This window comes from Oryctolagus cuniculus, chromosome 17 (genome assembly GCF_964237555.1).
Source record: "Oryctolagus cuniculus chromosome 17, mOryCun1.1, whole genome shotgun sequence".
NCBI lineage: Eukaryota > Metazoa > Chordata > Mammalia > Lagomorpha > Leporidae > Oryctolagus > Oryctolagus cuniculus.
In genome coordinates this window covers 15,966,493-15,986,393 of record NC_091448.1, presented here as the reverse complement: position 1 = coordinate 15,986,393, position 19,901 = coordinate 15,966,493, and the positions used below count along the sequence as shown (strand labels likewise).

The window sequence follows — 19,901 nt, the reverse complement described above, 5'->3', positions numbered from 1 at the left end:
AAGAATTAAGGAGCTGTGAAGACCAGGATGAAAAATAGCCATGGCATCACATGAAATCTATACAGAAAAACGTGAAGTTTGTCCATGTCTGTTAGCCATGTTCTAAAAAGTTCTGGGTTCAGCATGGCACAGAGGATTAAGCTGCTGCCTGCAGCACCAACATCCCATATTAGGAACGCTGGTTCAAGTCCCGGCTTCTCCACTTCCGATCCAGCTTCCTGATGATGCACCTAAGAAAGCAGAGTAAGATGCTTCAAGTATTTGGGACCTTGGCACCCATGTGGGAGACTTGGAAGGAGTTCCTGACTCCTGGTTTTGGCCTGGCCCAGCCCCCACCATTACAGCCATTTGGGAGAGTGAAACCAGTGGATGGAAGATCTTTTTCTCTGTCGCTATGCCTTTCAGATAAATAAAATAAATCTTACAAAAATAAAAAGTTTTGAGGCACATGTCTTCCCATGTGTTGTCACCCTTTCTCCCAGCAGCTCTACCCCAGCTGGCTCTGCCTGCCAGCTCTATGACCTCTCCTATTTCTCCTGTTACTTACGGCAATGAGAACCATAAAAGATACTGCAGCTTGGGTGGTTAGCTCTGTGATTGTACAGTGTTGTTACCAAAGTTTCCTTTTCTCTTCCAAGCCAAGTTGGTTACTCCAAGTCACAAATTGTCTTATGTGTTTCTGAACTTGGAGAAGGCTGTATAGGACTAAGATTCCATAGCACATGCTGTTGTATCCTGGAGTGAAGTGGTCAAACCACTTATCTTTGTGGCCACAGGGCCATAGGCCTTAGCAAGAGGATTGACTGAGAATGAGAGGGTTGCCAAGGAAGTAGAAAAGGAAGAGGGGGTGCCATTCACATTACACAGGGTCAGCCATGTTCCACCCTAACACCATGTGTGCCACACTCTGCCTGCTGTCCCTCCATGTTATAGAGATGGCACCTATAGTAAAAAGTCAGTCCCTAAATTAAAACTTTGAAATCCTAGGCTTAAAATAGAAGCTACATTTTACAGTGTTTGTTCACTGTGGTGGTTCTTGTGGGTTAGTGTTCCTGTCACTAAATGAGGCAAAAAATAGCTGCTGTTGGGAACTCTGGAAACAGGTCTAGAACTCTGCTACATAAGTTAGCTGGGACTTGGATTTGAGCTTTGTGTTTGCTCCTTCTTTTTTAGATGCAGTTTTTTTCACGTTTAAAATAGTTATCTCACTGCTGTTTAGTGCTATATTTGCTTAGCTGTAAAAATTCAGCAATTGGAATTTAAATAAAAATTATGAAGCTTTTTTAAAAGATTTATTTATTTATTTGAAAGAGTTACACAAAGAGAAAGGCAGAGAGAGAGAGAGAGGTGTCTTCCATGCACTGGTTCACTCTTTAATTGGCCGCAACAGTTGGAGCTGGGCCCATCTGAAGCCAGAAGTTTCTAACGGGTCTCCCATGTGGGTGCAGGGGCCCAAGGACTTGGCCCATCCTCTGCTGCTTTCCCAGGCCATAGCAGAGAGCTGGATCAGAAGTGGAGTAGCCGAGACATGAACCAAAGCCCATATGGGATGCCACACTGCAGGCAGTTTTACCCACTACACCACAGTGCCGGCCCCAAATTATGAAGTTTTATTTCAAAGTTATCTGTTGGGGAAGGTGGAGAAGGGTATATATGAATAAAGATTGGACACATGTTGATAGTTACTGAAGCTGGATGATATTTCTGTGGTTCATCGACTCTGTTCTACTTTAGATTATATTTGAATTTTTTTTTCGTAATGAAAAATAAGATAGAGGGGGACATCTGAGAAAATTAAGTTTTATGGATTTCTATGGTGGTTTGAAGATCTCCATTTTGGTAAAAACATTGTCATAATCACCACCCTCTGTGTCATTCACTTATGACCTAGAGAGACACAAATAGAGTAGGAAGATGTAACATTCTGAATTGACTGTTTGCAGTGTTTGGTTGTTCAGAATTAAACGAGCCATAAACTATGCCTTGAGAATCACTGTTCCATATGAGGCCATTTATTGTGATAGCATGTGCAACTTTTTTTTAACACAATTTAGTGTACTAGAACTGTCCTTTTCTTTCCCAGAGTCCTTAACATGAAATTAGAATGCTTATTATTTTTTAGTATTATTTGGACAGGGAAATAGTTTACTTTTTTTATTTGCAAATGGAGAAACTAAGACTTAGAAATTGATCTGCCTGACTTGCACTATCAAGTTGACATCAATGTCTTTCATATTCTAAAAATTGTACTAAAATAGTACTCTGCATTTGGGTGAGTTCAGTGACCCCTAATCTTCCTCCACCACCTCCACAAAAATGTCATAAATACATTAAAATGGTTGTTTTAGAATCAAGGTTATGCTTGTTGCTTATCCAAGATTATGTTTAAGTTACATAAATCGAAGTATCAGAACTCAACCTGGTGTCATGGTTCAGTCGGTTAAGTTTGCCATCTGACACCAGCATCCCACATGAGTGCTGGTCTGAGTCCTGGCTGCTCCGTTTCCAATCCAGCTCCCTGCTAATGTGGCTGGGAAAGCTCCCGTTTCCAATCCAGCTCCCTGCTAATGTGGCTGGGAAAGCTCCCGTTTCCAATCCAGCTCCCTGCTAATGTGGCTGGGAAAGCAATGGAAGATGGCACACGTGCTTGGGCCCCTGCCACCCATGTGGGAAATGGATGGAGTTCCAGGTTCCTGGCTTCCACCAGGCCCAGCCCCAGCTGTTGCAGCCATTTGGGGAATTTGGAGAGTGAACCAACGCAATGGGAGATCTCCCCTTCACCCCCATAATGCTGCTTTTCAAATAAATCAATTTCCATTAAAAAAAAGTATCAAGAGCTGTAAAAACTAGGGTCCATGGGAATTTTAGTGATGCTTGAAAGAGCTACTCTTTTTATAAATTCTTTTCTTTTTCCTTAATTTTTACTTTTTTGCCTTTTTTTTCTCGGTGAATTCTATATATTTCATTTTATAATGAATAGTTTATAATATTTCATGTTATTATTTTAATGATATGTCTTTTGGGCAATGTAAAGGAATGAAAGAAAATTCACATCTAGTCAGATAGATAGATGTTTTTTAATTATGTTACTTTTTAAACCCAGGCATGTCATAATGTTTGATAAAGCTGTTGTGGAAGGGAATACCCTTTTTTAGTGCCCCCCACCCCTTACAGAGAATGTATTGAATAGCACTTTCATTAGGCACAGCCCTGGGCAGGGAGGCTGGGGGTGAGTCAGGCGGGGCTGGGGATGATGCTCAGCCCCCTTCGTGTATTCAGGAGTGAATTACCACCTCTCCACGTGACACTATCTTTTCATTGACTCTCCATGGAGGTCTAAGTTGACTGTTCAAATTTAGGTATTTCTGTTTTCAACAAGATCTCTGCCTCTTTGTATATGACTTAAGTTGATATCAGTATTTTTTAAGAAGTTCTGTTTCTCTTTTGGCCCAGGTATTTACCACCAGAGTGTTTTGTGGTTGGGAAAGAACCACCAAAGATCTCAAATAAAGTTGACGTCTGGTCAGTGGGTGTGATCTTCTACCAGTGTCTCTATGGAAGGAAGGTGAGGAGAAAGCCTTGCAGTGGCTGGGCTGCTGTTTGGGCGGCACGTGGACGAGGTGCCTCCACATGGATTTGTCTCTTTGAGTCAGTCATTGAGTGTTACAAAATGCAGTCTGGAAAGTAGTGGTCTAAGGAAAATATAGACTTAATAGTAAAAGCTTTATGTATAAACAGAAATTGTTGGCCTTAGGGCTAGGACCTAATGAATTCTGCTGGGCTGTTGCAAACTTGCATTTTTGCTTATCTCTATTAGATCTAGGACATGTTTTAATTTTGATAATAGATGTAGAGACTTACATGAAATAGTTTATACACTTGTACAGTCTTTCTGAGAGCCTTTCTGAAGAGTTCAAGAACTGAAAATTGAAATATCTCAGACTCTATATCCAACCACCCCAGTGGCCAAAGCCAATGCTAAGAACAGCATGCTTTATAATTCCATACTGCAGAGGTAGAGTCAGAAAATAGCCATTGTCTGTTACCTCTGATTGAGGTGACTTATCATTTGGATACGTAATAAATAACCTAGGTGGTAAACTATGCCTAATGGATGTCCCTTTTGTTTTTCTTGTGAGGGTGTATTATAAATGTGTTTATTCTAATCCAGCTGTTTGTTTATATCCCTGTATGTGCCTTTAGTATGTATATTTGGACATTCCCATTAGGCTGTGGGTATAACCCAGATGGGAGTTCTGCAGCTCCTCTCAGCTCTTAATATTTTGATTACACTCCTCAGACCAAGCTCTTAATTCAGATTACAGCTTCCTCTTCAAGTTCTCTTTGGTATGTCTGTCTTTAGCCTACCTCTCCAAAACAGGGAAACCATTCAGAACTAGTGGTGCTTAATTATTGTTTATGCTGTCTGATAATGTTGAATTGCAGCTGATAATAGTGGTAGAAGATATCTAAAAAGGATTGTTTGCAGTCTCTTAGTAGAAACAATGTTAGAGGTGACAGTAAGCTTGAGCTTAATTTTTAAGAGTTTACAAATGTACTTTAGAAAGTTATGGGGAAATGAGATTAAAAGATGAGTTTATTTTGTTGCCAAAAGATTTTGAAAACCATGCATAGATTCTTCATACTGCTCATTTTCTGTGAACTTTGTGAAAACCTTGTGTGTGCGTGAATTTCAGAAATCTGTGGCACCAAAATAAATGTATCTTTTAATTCCATTGTTCTGTAAACTCTTTGAAATACCCTCATAGTACAGAATGACAACCTGGGGCACAGGTGAAGTCACTAAGTGATCCCAGTTTTTGTCTTGGTTACCACTTTCACGTTAACCCTTCTCACTGTTGCTTCCTTTTCTGTCTTTTTTGTCTGGATCTTGAGTGGCCAATGGCACATGTCTGTAGTGCTTAAGTCTACAGGTGCCACTCAGAGTAAAAGTAGTTGTGAGTTCCTACTCTGAGTCTCTCTTTCCTTAGCTGTAAGCAAAGCTCTCAGGGGTGTTAACATATAGGAGGTGCTGCTTCTGCTCTCATCTCTGCCTTGACCTTGAAGTTGGACTTTGAGCAATTCTTAGTAGGAGAGGTCTTCTTTTCTTTCCCTATGATATTAAATTGTGTTCTCTCTAATTTTAACCAGAAACCCACCTTTGTTCATTTGTTTGTTTTGTGTTTACATGACAGCCTTTTGGCCATAACCAGTCCCAACAAGACATTCTACAAGAGAATACTATTCTTAAAGCTACTGAAGTGCAGTTCCCGCCAAAGCCAGTAGTAACACCTGAAGCAAAGGTAAGCTTTGACCCAGTGGCTAGCAGAAACGACTACTTGACTTTCCGTATTACTTTGGATAATAGTGGATGGATTATTTGATATGAAATTCAGAGTAAAAACATTAAGCAGAAATTATTATCCTTAAGAACACAAACAGAAGACTATTGCTGACACACTGCCTACCTCATCTTTGATTCCAAATGAAGAGAATGTTGACAGTTGGTTGTTTTAATCCACAAAGGCTCCCCCTAGTCAGGGCGGGGAAGGGAAGAGCATCTTCAGCAGATCTACCAGGTGTTGTGGGCAGTATGGAGGATATCCGGGATCATCCCTGTTTGGGGTTGTGGTCAGTTTGGAGAGCTGGAAACAGTTGTGTGTTGTTGTTGTTGTGTTGTTTTTTTGTTTGTTTTTTTTTTGTTTTTTTTTTTTTTTTTAAGATTTAGTTATTTATTTGAAAGGCAGAGTTACAGAGGCAGAGGCATTGAGAGAGAGAGGTCTTCCATCCACTGGTTCACTCCCGAAATGGCTGCAACAGCCAGGGCTAGGAGCTTCTTCCAGGTCTCTCGCGCAGGTGCAGGGACCCAAGGACTTGGACCATCTTCTTCTGCTTTCCCAGGCCATAACAGAGAGCTGGATTGGAAGTGGAGCAGCCAGATCTCAAATGGCACCCATATGGGGTGCCAACACCACAGGCAGCAGCTTTGCCTGCTCTATACCACAGGGGCAGTCCCTGTAAACAGTAAATTTTGTGGCAGTTAGTGAAGCCAATACTGAAATACCTGGAAAATGGAATTAAAAGGTGTTTATTTTGATACCAAAAATCCTGAAATTCATGCATGTAGTTTCTTCATAAATTTTTCCATAAAAAAATTTTTTTTTTCCAAAAAAAATCTTTATAGAGCTGGTGCTGTGGCGTAGTGAGTAAAGCCACAGCCTGCAGTGCTGGCATCCCATATGGGCGCCGGTTCGGGTCCCAACTGCTTCAGTTCCCATCCAGCTCTCTGCTGTGGCCTGGGAAAGCAGTAGAAGATGATTCAAGCACTTGGGCCCCTGCACCTGCATGGGAAACTGGGAAGAAGCTCCTGGCTTCAGATTGGCACAGCTGTGGCTGTTGTGGCCATCTAGGGAATGAACCAGTGAACGGAAGACCTCTCTGTTTCTGCATCTCTGTAATTCTGCCTTTCAAATAAATAAATAAATCTTTTTAAAAAAATACACACTTTACAAGAACTTTTTTGAAGATGCTGTATGTGTGGATTTCAAAATTTGGGGGCATCAAAATTTATCTTTTATTTCCATCTTCCATAAACTTTTTGAAATTCCCTTGTACTCCACAGCGCAAACCCAGAACAAGAGGCAGAGAAAGGAAGCTGTAAACAGTCACTTTAGGTGCATGTGCAAAGCAAGGTTACAGTAACTTTTATAGTCTGTATTTCCTGTCGCTTATCTCTCCTTATGTATCAACTAGTTCTGCTTGGGGGTGCTGGCCAGTTCCCCTGGGTGCTGTGGGCATTGCGCATTTTTCATGTCACAGTGAGCAGCTGCAAGTGTGATCCACTGCATTAGTGCCAGGTCTCTGCTCCTCCCTCACAGTGCACCTATGTGCAATGGATTCAGAAACAGTCTCTTTTCAAAGTGAGTTAGTTGGCCTGTGACATGTTGAGAATGAACATGTAGGTGTTTATAATTGCTGACTGCTAGCTCACTGCCCCCATCCCCTGAGACATTCCATCTGCAGGAGAGAAGTCCTGTAATACATTCCTAGGGTAAATAAATGTAGGTTTCCTGACTTCTGGGAGAAGGCTGGAGAGAGACTCAGCTTTGAAACCTGATAGGCCTAATTTTGGTGTCAGCTCCACAAGCAGTAGCTGTGTAGCTTTGGGCAAGTTTACTGAAATCTTCTGGCTTGCTTTTCCTTATCCACAAAACAGACAAAAACCTTCCTTAAACGGTGGCTGTGAGATTCAGTGGTCGGTGTCACCTGCTGCAGGTCCTGTAGTCCTGATGCTATAGCAGCCAGTCAGAGTTGACAGGAAGGGCATGCGCAGGTTGCCTGATGTTTAATTCTCCACATCTGTCAGATCTTTCAAGACTGTTTTCTTCACAGCACTTTGGTAAAATTGTGGTGTTCAGTCATTAACTAGTGAAATGGTAGATACTGAAGATACAGAAATACTGCCAAATACTTCCACTCATTGTCCCTAACTTCCCTCATCTTCCTCCTCATAAGTATGTATTTCTACCACCACTATACCATCTTCTGCCTCTCCTCCCACTCCCACAGCAGGCATTTATTGAGTGTCTGTTAATCACTACACACCGTTCAGAGTAGTGGAGATGGAACCGAATATGTAGCAATAAACTCCACAGACAAGGCTCCTGCCTTTAAGCAGATTACATTCCACTAGGTGAGAACAAACATTAAAATTTAAAAATGAGGCCGGCGCTGCGGCTCACTAGGCTAATCCTCTGCCTAGCGGCGCCGGCACACTGGGTTCTAGTCCCGGTCGGGGCGCCGGATTCTGTCCCGGTTGCCCCTCTCAGGCCAGCTCTCTGCTGTGGCCAGGGAGTGCAGTGGAGGATGGCCCAGGTGCTTGGGCCCTGCACCCCATGGGAGACCAGGAAAAGCACCTGGCTCCTGGCTCCTGCCATCGGATCAGTGCGGTGCGCTGGCCGCAGCACGCTGGCCACGGCGGCCATTGGAGGGTGAACCAACGGCAAAGGAAGACCTTTCTCTCTGTCTCTCTCTCTCAGTGTCCACTCTGCCTGTCAAAAAAAGAATAAATAAAATAAAAATAAAAAAAATTTAAAAATGGACATATTTCAGATGGTGATAAATATTATGAAGAAAGTAAATATGAATCAGGTTTGGGATACGGAAACCCCCCTTTTTTTTCTTTTTAAAAAGATTTATTTATTTATTTGAAAGAGTTAAAGAGAGAGAAGGAGAAGCGGGGGCGGGGAGGTGTCCTCCATCTACTGGTTCGCTTCCCAAATGGTTGCAATGGCCAGAGCTGAGCTGATCTGATCTGAATCCAGGAGCCAGGAGATTCATCTGGGTCTCCCACACGGGTGCAAGGGCCCAAGGACTTGGGCCATCTTCTACTGCTTCCCCAGGCCATAGCAGAGAGCTGGATCAGAAGTGGAGCATCCGGGACTCAAACCAGCGCCCATATGGGATGCTGGCACTGCAGGTGGCAGCTTTATCTGCTATGACATAGCATCTGCCCCGGAAACCATTTTCTTCTGATCATGTGTGTAGGGGAAGCCCTGATGAGATGGCATTTTGAGCAGATGTTTTGAGTGTTGTGTAGATTTGGGAGAAAAATGTTCTGAGCAGAGAGAAGTGATCATAGGTCAGGTGTGACAATGAGCCAAGTAGCCAGAGCAGGGGCAGAATGGTAGGAGAAGCAGTTGTGAATGGAATGGAAAGTAGTTGAAGGTTTTAATCAACACAGTTAACTGTGTGATTTGATTGACTACTGTTTTAAGAACCTGTACTTACAGCTATGTAGACAGAAAACTCAAGGTAAAAGAAGTTTATTTGACCAGTATCCAACACTAGATAACCTGTTTAACTCCAATTTAAAAGGCAAAGCGTCATTACACTCATTTCTGTGAACCTGTTTTTTATCTTCCAAATGTTTTTTTTTTGTTGTTTTTTTTTAAGAGATTTATTTATTTGAAAGTCAGAGTTACAGAGAGAGAGGTCTTCCCTCTGTTGGTTCACACCCAAATTGGCCACAAAAGCCAGAGCTGCGCCAATTCGAAGCCAGGAGCCAGGAGCTTCCTCTGGGTCTCCTACATGGGTGCAGGGGCCCAAGGACTTGGGCCATCTTCTACTGCTTGTCCAGGCTATAGCAGAGAGCTGGATCAGAGGTGGAGCAGCCAGGTCTCGAACTGGCACCCATATGGGATGCCAGCACTTTAGGCAGCGGCTTTACCTGCTATGCCACAGTGCCAGCCCCTCCAAATGGTTTAATCCAGCAAGTACCTAATTGTCTTTGATTTTGAAAAAACCAGGATTAGTATTATACATTCATGGTTTTTTTTTAACTAAATAGACAAAAAAGAGAAAATCGATAACTTGTTTTATGTTCTAAATTTTATTTTAATTCAACTATACTTTCTGGGCACTTTTAGATCCATGGCAAACCTGAGTGGGAAGTTCAGAGTTCTCATACACCATCCACCCTGTCCCATGCACAGTGTCCCTCATCCATATCTCAGAGCAGAGTCTAGATTTGCTAGAATCATCAGTGAACGTGCATGGGCACCCCAGAGTCATCCTCATGTAAAATGTGGGCTTTTGGTGGTGATAATGTTTAGATTTTTTTTAATGGTTTCATTTGTTTAAAACAATTACATCTCAGCCGGCGCCGCGGCTCACTAGGCTAATCCTCCGCCTAGCGGCGCCGGCACACCGGGTTCTAGTCCCGGTCGGGGCGCCAGATTCTGTCCCGGTTGCCCCTCTTCCAGGCCAGCTCTCTGCTGTGGCCAGGGAGTGCAGTGGAGGATGGCCCAAGTGCTTGGGCCCTGCACCCCATGGGAGACCAGAAGCACCTGGCTCCTGCCATCAGATCAGCGTGGTGCATGGCAGCCATTGGAGGGTGAACCAACGGCAAAGGAAGACCTTTCTCTCTGTCTCTCTCTCTCAGTGTCCACTCTGCCTGTCAAAAAAAAAAAAAAAAAAAAACAATTACATCTCAAAACTTGGATACATAGACCTATGTAATTTAAAAGCAAGGAGACAAGCAGGAAAAGAGAATGAATCTGTGTGAGGACCTTTATCTTAAGGGCTGTGGAAACTAAAACTGTCTAGTTTTTCATATCCGGTGCAAACGAAACCTCTGAGGCAGTCATGCAGTTGAACTCCGTATCAAACCCCACCCGAAGTCTTTTCAAGGCTGCGTCCCTCTTGGGGATGCAAGTCCAGTACAGGTCTGCCTTCTGCTAGGCTGTGTGCCTGACCATTCCCTTCCTGACCTCTCAGGGAAGAATGAAGTCCGCGCGGAAAGCAGACCACTGCCTGTGGCATGTGGCAGTGTTGATCACTGTGCTCTCCTTCCACTGCGTGTAGACTGGCCACGTCCTCGGCAAGTTCACCTGGGCATGTGGCTTGTCAGTGCAGAGTGAGGGAGTTAGGCTGTTCCACCCAGGCCTCCCAAGGCCAGGAGGATTTGCTGTTGGGTTTGTGGTTGTGGGGCAGGAACATTCAGAGGCCATGCCCTCTGAGGAATGGCTGCACCCCTTTTACCAGGAACAGGGGTAGGAGCCGTTTGCAGCACGGCGGGCTCCCTCGGGTGCTGTGTGAGGCTCGAGTGGCTTCTCTTCCCTGACCTTTGGGTCTGCCTGGTGTTTGCAGGAAGGACCTCAAGTGCCTCCTTTCAGGAAGCGTTTGCTCTGGGCGCTGGCAGCTGACCCGGAGCACTGGGGTTCCTACTCCATTGCCGGGATTGTCTGCTCCAACCTTCTTAAAGAAACTTTCTTCGCAGGCATTTATTCGACGATGCTTGGCCTACCGAAAAGAGGACCGTATCGATGTCCAGCAGCTGGCCTGTGACCCCTACTTGCTGCCTCACATCCGGAAGTCGGTCTCCACAAGTAGCCCTGCTGGAGCTGCTATTGCGTCAACCTCTGGGGCATCCAATAATAGTTCTTCAAATTGAGACCGACTCCAAGGCCATAAACTGTTCAACACACAAAGTGGACAAGCGGCATTCAGCAGCGGGTTTGGAACATAGCGAATCCGAATGGATCTCATGAAACCTGTACCAGGTGCTTTTACTTTCTTGCTTTTTTCCCATCCATAGAGCATGACAGCATCGATTCTCATTGAGGAGAAACCTTGGGCAGCTCTGGCCAGGCCTCGTAGGAAAAGGCCCCGCCCAAGGTTCCGGCGTCAACGGCCACTGTGTGTGGCTGCTCTGAGTGAGGAAAAAATTAAAAAGAAAAACTGGTTCCACGTACTGTGAACTTGAAAACATACAGACTCAGGGGGGTCCCTGATGCAATGCTTCAGATGAAGAATGTGGACTTGAAAATACAGACTGGGCTAGTCCAGTGTCTATATTTAAACTTGTTCTTTTCTTTAATAAAGTTTAGGTGACATCTCCTGAAAAGCTGGTAGCACAAAGGCTCAGCTGGGGATGGTGTTTGACTTTGGAGGAAAAAAGTTGCTATTGCCCGTTAAAGGCACTAGAGTTAGTGTTTTATCCCTAAATAATTTCAATTTTTAAAAACATGCAGCTTCCTTCCCCTCCCCCCATTTTTATTTTTGAAAGAATACATTTGGTCATAAAGTGAACCCCGTATTCGCCAGTTCGTGGCAACGTTCATTCCAATCAGATGCAGCTTTTCCTCCGTCTGGTCTCCGTTTGCAGTTGCTTCCCTCATCTCCGTAGGGAAAGAATTGAGTGGGAGGACTGAGATGCGTGGGTTTTTGCCATTGGACAAAGAATGAGGTTAGAAGACTGCAGCTTGGAGTCTCTCTAGGTTTTCAACTATTTCTTCACAATTTGAACACTTGACGGTTGTCCCTTTAATTTATTTGAAGTGCTATTTTTTTAAATAAAGGTTCATCTGTCCATGCAGTCCTCTTGGATTCTCTGAATGTAGTAACTGTCAAAGCTGTTCAAAGGTAGGCAGAGAATGGGCCCGGAGCCAGCTGCTCCAGGAATCAGTAGCTCCTTCCCCGTCTTTGCGTGCTTGCTAAATGGTGTCCATTTCTTGTTAACCACATTATTAAAACTTGATCAGCACATAAGCTTTCCTCTTGTTAGCTCCTTTGGCAGAAAGCAACCTTCCCTCAGTCCTCTCAGTTTTGTGGGTGTGTGCTCGTGTGGGTGTGGGTGTATATGTATACACACACACTTTGTCTAACCCACATTAATAGATTCATTAAGTGGATTTTAAAAAAATAATGTCAAGGGAAATAGGTATTTCAGCTGTGGACCTTCTTTTGGAATTAACTTTTCTTTTTTTAAATTTGGCTGTTTCTGAGATGTATGAGCAAAGATGGAGCTGAAATGGGAGCTGCATGGCCCCGCCATGCCCTTGAAACAGCAGAGCATTCGACAGTAGAAAGGGAAGGAGGCCAGAGCCTGCACATGTGGTAGCCAGCTTGGAATGTTACTGACATATGTGGCAAGAGGGCTTGGCCAGAAATATTTAAAGATGTAGTGCTTGAGCCTGTGACTCCTCTGGGTAGGGGAGGGAGTCAGGAAGGACGGAGAAATCACAATTCTTGGCTCTACTGTGAAAAATGTCACTGCTCACATGTTTTCTAGGAGCTTTGTCTGTTTTGTGAACCTACCGAGGAGATCTTTGGAGTGTTCCCAAATGGACAGAAGCTCGTGGGCGTGGGGACTGTGATGTGGAGCTCTGAACGGAAGGGAGTGAGCCTCAGAGGCCTTGGCGCCCCCAGCTTCCTCACAGCACTTTCACTCAAACACATACGTCCGCAGACATGCGTGTACACACATTCGCATCAGATGTGCGTGTGTAAATATGGGTCTGCTGCTTTTTTTAGCCTGCTCTCCGGCTGCTAAGCAGAGCGGTCAGCAGGGTCTCAGGCCGTGCAAAGTGCAGAAGGAATTGTGTCTACATTTGTGAAGACTTGGCCAAAGCGTAACCCACGTACAAACTTAGTCAAGATAATTGAATTCTGTTCTTTTTTTCTTCATCTCCAGTGATCTTGCAGTTGCTATTTTTTTTTTAACTTTTTTTTAATGTTGAAAGACTACTGCATCTTTAAGCCTGCTCCCTGGCTTCCTGCCTCCTTTTCCCCATGGGCTTGTAAGTGAGGGGGCAGGATCTTGTCATTACCTTTTCTGCTCATCCTGCCTATGCGTTGTTTGGGGCTGGGTGGGTGTGGCTGAGTCCAGGCAAGACCCCTTTCACCTCATGAACACGTCCCAGAAAGCACAGAGTGTTGACCTTTTCCGTTCTTTGAAGAAGCCAGTGAAATCACTACGTGGGGTTCTTCCAGGACGTATTTTGCTAACACGGGTTTCACTTTTTCCAAGCATAGTCGCTTGTTACCACAATGTTGGTTTACTTTACACATTGGTCAAAAAAAAAAAAAAAAAGGATTAATTTGTAATTAAACCCAGCCAGATTGTTTTGACCTTTCCTCGTGGAGAGGGGGGCGGGAGGAAGGGTATTAAAATAAGTTCTAAGAAGTGAACTTCCCAGCCTCTTGATTTTACTCTAGTCCTCCAGCTTCAGCCAGGGTCCTAGCAGAGTGTGGCTAGAACTGTGCTTGTGGGTGGGGATACAGCAGTGAGCAGGTGGGGAAGGCCCAGCTGTCACCTCACAACTGGAAGTGAGGCCACAGGACTCCAGGTGGGGTTGTGAGTGCTGCGGTCTGAGGGAAAGGGATCGGGCTCGTTCCCTGTGAGATGGGCAACCGTAAAGGGACAGTCATCTGGCAGAGCTGTGTGCCTCAGGCTAGCTGACCTGGCACGACAGCTCTCATTAGAGGGGCTGCGTCTTTCCTTCCAGCTGAGCAGATGAGCAGTCAAAGAACTCTTGTGTTTCTTAATCTAGAAACTGCTCTCTTGAAACACAGCTGACTTGATCCCTGCCTTCTTGAGCATCCTTCCTTCGCCCCTTACTCCATCCCCCATGCCTCGGCTTTCGTAAGGCAGACTCACATGGAGGTCAAGCTTAGGCTTTAACGTTAGGTCTGGGTTCAAATCCTACATCTCTGCAGGCCTCAGGTAGAGAGGAGGTATAAAGACCTGGCACACAAGGGTAATCAGAAAAGGTGGTTTAAAAGTGATTACAAGATGCAGTCATTTCTAGAGACTGCCCCTCTAGCTGGAGTTCAGTACCAGTTCCTTTCTTGGAAACAGCGGGTCTCTTCTTTTTTTCTTTTCTTTTCTTTTCTTTCTTTCTTTCTTTCTTTTTTTTTTTTTTTTTTTTTTTTTAAGCTTTATTTTATATATTTGAAAGAGTTAGAGATAGAGAGAGAGAGGGGTCTTCCATATACTGGTTCACTCCTCAAATGGCCACAGTGGCCAGAGCTGAGACGATCTGAAGCCAGGAGCCAGGATCATCTTCCAGGTCTCCCATCTGGGTGCAGGGGCCTAAACACTTTGGCCATCCTCCACTGCTTTCCCAGGCGTGCTAGCAGGGAGCTGGATTGGAAGTGAAACAGCTGGGACTTGAACTGGCACCTATATGGGATGCCGGTGCTGTAGGCGGGCCTCTGGCTCCAAGGCTGCTTCTGGAGCCAGCAGCATCGGTATCCCCGAGGCACTTGCACGAAATGCTGGGTCTTGGGCCCCCTGCATACTCACTGATCTGAAATCAAGGGGGCATTTACCCTCGAGGGGCTGCTGATCCAGGCTCACGTTGGAGAGCACAGCTGTAGGCTCTGACACCCAGGCGGGATGAACGCTGAAGGTTGCCAGTCCCACTGACTTCCTGTCTGCTCCTGTGGTCGGGGTGGGGTTGTCAGAGAGGGTGGCTGCCAGGCCTTTTCTGAACTCTCCCAGCCAGAAGACGGAGAGGACTCCTGCTCTATTCCTGTGGTTAGAATAAAAACCTGGCACTCTGGGCTCTCCTAGGACTGGTTGCACAAGTTCTGGGGCCCTGTCAACATGTCCTTTATCAGCCACCTAACAGAACACTCAGGAGTCATTCATCCTTTGGGCAGAGCTACTCACCCTTGGTCTTCTCGGTGCTCTTGCTGTGAATTATTTTATATCATTTTCCTGGTCCTTGAGGGGTCCAGGCTGCAGGAGCTGGCGAGGCAGCCTGGATCAGGGGCGGAGGGATGGGCAGGGCTGTAGCTCTTTGGTGGGGAGTCAGGAGGGATAGAGAGCTTGCACGAGAAGAGGAGGGCTATGGAGGAAGAAGCCGCATTGAGCTCTGTGGGTGGGTTGGGGTTGGGGGAACCTCCAGAGGCTGAGAAAACAGGAAGGAGCAGGTCCGGGACCTGGTCGGGGCAGGAACACAAGAGCACCATGGTGCTGGCAGCCAGCAGGGACCCAAGGCGGGCCGGAGTCGGCCAGAGGGTGTGTATGTGCGAGGAGCTGGGCCCAGACCCTGGTGAGGGTCCGGGAGCAGCTGGCTGGCTGGTCCTGGGCAGGCCTCAGCCTTGTTGCCTCAGGGAGCCGCCTGCAACTTGGGAGCTGCAGAGCAACGCAGGCCAGGGACTCCAGCACCTCTGCTTTGCAAAGAAGCTCCTCAGCTGTGCTCCTTGACAGCCTAGGCTTGGGCAAGGTGGGAGCAGCCGGCTGTGTACAGATGAGGAAACTGAGGCCCAGAGAGGCTTGGTGACTGGCAGTGGGTGGAGCAGCAGCGACTGAAACGTGTGGGAGGTCGCCTCTCTGAGTCCCATCTGGGCAAAGGCTGCCGGAGGTGAATGGAGCACTCGGGCTCCCAGCTAGAGGCAGGTCTGCTCTAAGCCAGGTCCCCTGCCCCTCCCCTCCATGGTTGGCAACCCTTAGATATGTTGGAAGGGTGAGCATTGGGGCACAGGAGGTTAAGCCTCCACTTGGGACACCTGCATCCCATGTCGAGTGCCGGCTGCTCCGCTTCTTACCCAGCTTTGTGCTGATGCACCCAGGGAGCCAGCAGGCCATGGTTCCTGGGTTCCTGTACTTCTAGACTCTGGTTTTGGCCCCGCCTGGCCTGGCCTGCCCTGGTGGTTGTGGGCATTTGGGGAGTGAACCAACAGATGGAAGACCTGTCTGTCTGTGTACCTTTGAAGTAGATGAAAATAAATAAAGGAGCTGGCGCCGCGGCTCACTAGGCTAATCCTCCGCCTAGCGGCGCCTGCACACCGGGTTCTAGTCCCGGTCCGGGCGCCAGATTCTGTCCCGGTTGCCCCTCTTCCAGGCCAGCTCTCTGCTGTGGCCAGGGAGTGCAGTGGAGGATGGCCCAGGTGCTTGGGCCCTGCACCCCATGGGAGACCAGGAAAAGCACCTGGCTCCTGGCTCCTGCCATCGGATCAGCGCGGTGCGCCGGCTGCAGCACGCTGGCCGCGGCGGCCATTGGAGGGTGAACCAACGGCAAAGGAAGACCTTTCTCTCTGTCTCTCACTGTCCACTCTGCCTGTCAAAATAAATAAATAAATAAATAAAATAAATAAAGAAGGAATCTATTTGTAGGCCCAGCCAGACGGGCAGCAGCCCTGGCCAGAAGTGAGTGTCGGTGAGAGAGTGGGGGAGTGGCCTCACAGACTATTAGTGATGCAGGTTCCCGTCACCATTTGGTCCTGTCATCTCACTTAGAGACCAGGAAGCCACAACCCTGCCCTGCCCTGCCTAGGGCCCTCTTCTTGCTGTGAAGTCCCTGTTGGATAAACAAGAATGGGGTGCTGTGCCCTGGCTTCCTGGAAGTGGCTGCTAAGGCTTGAAGGGGATGGGATACAACAGGGTGGGGCTCCCTGCCACCTCCACGTCACAGTGGCCCCTGGGGAGACTGAAGGGATGCAGACGGTCCCCTAGCCTGGCCCCATGCCTGAAGAGACAGGCATGCTGCTGGGAAGTGGGACCAAGGCCTCTCCCTAGAAATGAATTTCAGGAGCCACTGCTGCCTCTCAGAACCCTGCCCATGCCATGCTGGCCAGAGCTGTGCAGCGCTGGATTAGTAGCACAGGATCTCAGTGAGGCCTGCCTTCAGGTCACAGTCCACAGCTTGCCCCGCGAGCAGGCACACTCAGAGCCACGGCTGGCCCGTCTTCAGGCATCACCCAGGTGTTCAGAATCTGGGAGACACAAAAGCATGCTGACTTGACCTCTGCCTAAAGGAAGCTCATAGTGGCTGCATGGAAGTGGGGAAGTAGCAAGTTCATGAAAGTGAGATGATGCCCCTAAGAATTTCAGAGAGCGCCCTGGAGGACGGGCAGGATTAAACAGAAGGAGAGGGGAAGCAAAAGGTGTCAGAGAAGCAAAATATGCCCCCAGCACTCCTCCAGGCCTTTGCAAACACTGTCTTGGCCACGAGACTCTCAGCTCAAGTGTCACTCCCCTCCCCCTTCCTTCACCCACCATGTGACAAGCAGTTGGGCCTCCATCAGGGCGGCACCCATGAAGGGGGGGGGCTGCACGAGAGAGACTGCCCGTGAGAGCTGAGGAGGGGGTGGGGGGTGGAGAGGCGGGAGCCTGGCAGCAGCCCCACTTAACCTGGGAACCCGGCTTGCCATGGGCACTGTGGCGGTTACTGGTTTCCCTCAGTTTTAAAATGCCGGTCAACACTCAAGAAACAGCTGGCAAACATCAGTGTCTTCCCTATCCGCCCCTTGCTGGGGGCTGTAGAGGGTCTGGCCAGCCTGTTGGGGCGGGGCTGGGAGCCTAAGGTACCAAGAATGGAGTAGTAGTTCTGCATCCGCAAAGACCCTCCACGTGCCCTCCCTCTCGGCCAGGCTCAGTGGGCGCCGCAGGAAGCTGCTGGCAAGGACCTGGCCTGTGCTGGCTTCGGAGGTTCAAGTGCTGGGACCAGAGAAGCCGCCCTGCCCGTCCTCCCTGAGTGGGGGAGACGGCATCCTGAATGCGCCCGGGACTCGGCGCCTGCTGCCGCCCAGCCTCCCGTCTGTGTTCCCCTTCACTGAGCTTGTGTTATAGGTCTGGCCTGCTGGGGCTGCTCTGCTCCCCTGGGCGCCGCCTGGCTGAGAGGCTGCTGGGCCCCAGAGCCAGGGAAGAAGCAGCCAGTGCGAGAGGAACGCTGAGCTCCGTGAATAAGGACCCCACAACTCGTAGCTCGCAGGACCTGAGACTCCGACAAGGGAACTGTGGCTAAGGAATGGCAGTCCAACTCCGCTCACCTTGGAACCCCAGGCCAGAACCATCCCACAGCCCCGTGCCGGGCAGCTGTTGGATCTGCGATTCTTAGCCAAAGTGAGCATCAAGATGTTTCTACCTGGATTAGTTTTCTTTTCAGGTTGTACAGAGAGAACACTTAGAGTTGTTCAGACAATGAGGGGAAGTTGTGTTCGCTCCGGCAACTCGAAACACCAGTGTTGCGATCCTGATGAGATGGACCCGTGCTGATCTCACAGGCAGTTGGTGGGGGGCGTGGAGGGAGAGGCAGGCATGGCGCAGGGTCAGGGATAAGGGAGACATCTTGATGGTCTTGGTGGCCACGGAGGGAACTCCATCCCCTGAACAACTGCTGATCAAGGACTGCCCCAGCGCTTTGCAGTTGCGTTTAATTTTCAGGACAAGGGGGAATTGTTGCCCCAATTGCAAATAAGAATTGTGAGGGACAGGCATTTGGTGCAGGAGTTGAGACACCCCGGGACACTCACATCCCACATCAGAGTGTCTGGGTTCAAGTCCCACCTCTGCTCTCCATTCCAGCTTCCTGCAGATGTGCACTCGAGGCAGCAGGTGGCAGCTCAAGTGCGTGGGTCCCTGGGGATCTGGTTCCAGGCTCCTGGCTTTGGCCTGGCCCAGTCCAGGTATTTGGGGAATAACCCAGCAGATGGGAGATTGGTATCACTCTCTACCTATGTAGCTAGTTAGCTAGCTAGCTAGCCCTGCCTTTCAGATAAATTTTAAGTAGTATTGTAAGCTTAGGGAGAGTGCAAGTAATCTGCTGAAGGCCATAAAGCTGGTTACTGAGGAAACCAGGATTCTAACTCAGGCCTCTCTCACTGCAAGCTTGTGTTCTTTTCACTAAATGGGTTGGTTTTTTTTGTTTGTTTGTTTGTTTGTTTTTTGATAGAGTTAGAGAGAGAGAAAGGAAGTTTGTTTTTTGATAGAGTTAGACAGAGACAGACAGAGAGAAAGGTCTTCCTTTTTCCATTGGTTCACCCCCAAAGTGGCCGCTACGGCCGGCACGTTGCGGCCATTGCGATGTGCTGATCCGAAGCCAGGAGCCAGGTGCCTCCTCCTGGTCTCCCATGCGGGTGCAGGGCCCAAACACTTGGGCCATCCTCCACTGCACTCCTGGGCCACAGCAGAGAGCTGGCCTGGAAGAGGAGCAACCGGGACAGAATCCGGCACCCCAACCGGGACTAGAACCCGGGGTGCCGGCGCTGCAGGCGGAGGATTAGCCTAGTGAGCCGCGGCACCGGCTTATTAAATGGGTTTTGATGTCTGAAGGAGAGCCATTTCTCAGCATTGATTTCACTGTAGCAAAAACCCTGTTGGCAAAAATCCCTTGGGCCAGGGCAGAGACCTCATGAAGTCCCCAGCCTGCAGCCTTGTCGCTGACACATAGTAGCTCCTCCTGAGAAGGTGCTGGACTGAGCTTCAGGAGTAGTAGGGAGGCAGGGCCGCAGGGCTGCTGGGCCTTCCTGGGAAGTGCTGGGTTCCTGGAAAGCCCAGTCCTCAGCCCCCGGCCCTCCTGCAGACTCTGACCGCATTCTGCAGGCAGCTGGGCCTGAGCAGGGCCGTCAGGCCCTGGAGGACTGGGCTGCACTCTGCATGGGACAGTTGCCCAGCCTGGGCCCTACTCGTGCCCTGCAAGCTCAAGATCTAAGCCAGATGGTGGCTGGGGACAGGGCCCAGACAACCTGCAGAATGCAATCGGGAAGCTTGGCGTGTTGGAGCAGGAAGTCTCACCCTGGGCAGGGACTATGGCAGAGTCTCCAAGTACGAACAAACGCCTGTCCCAGCTGGCTCCTCAGACCTTAACCAGTCTCCTGCCTGGAATATA

General features: G+C 48.1%; 1 protein-coding gene across 18 annotated transcripts in view; it reads left to right on the top strand.

Moving 5' to 3' along the window:
* TLK2 (tousled like kinase 2) overlaps positions 1-11,878 on the top strand; it is a 130,680-nt gene extending 118,802 nt beyond the window's left edge. For all 18 annotated transcript variants that reach the window (XM_070060514.1, XM_008271671.4, XM_008271669.4 and 15 more), the window contains 3 exons: positions 3,454-3,565; positions 5,196-5,303; positions 10,781-11,878. In XM_070060514.1, the coding sequence (XP_069916615.1) occupies positions 3,454-3,565; positions 5,196-5,303; positions 10,781-10,954 (394 nt within the window). In that variant the 3' untranslated portion in view covers positions 10,955-11,878. The remainder of the gene's footprint in view (positions 1-3,453; positions 3,566-5,195; positions 5,304-10,780) is intronic.
* The last annotated feature ends 8,023 nt before the right edge of the window (positions 11,879-19,901 follow it).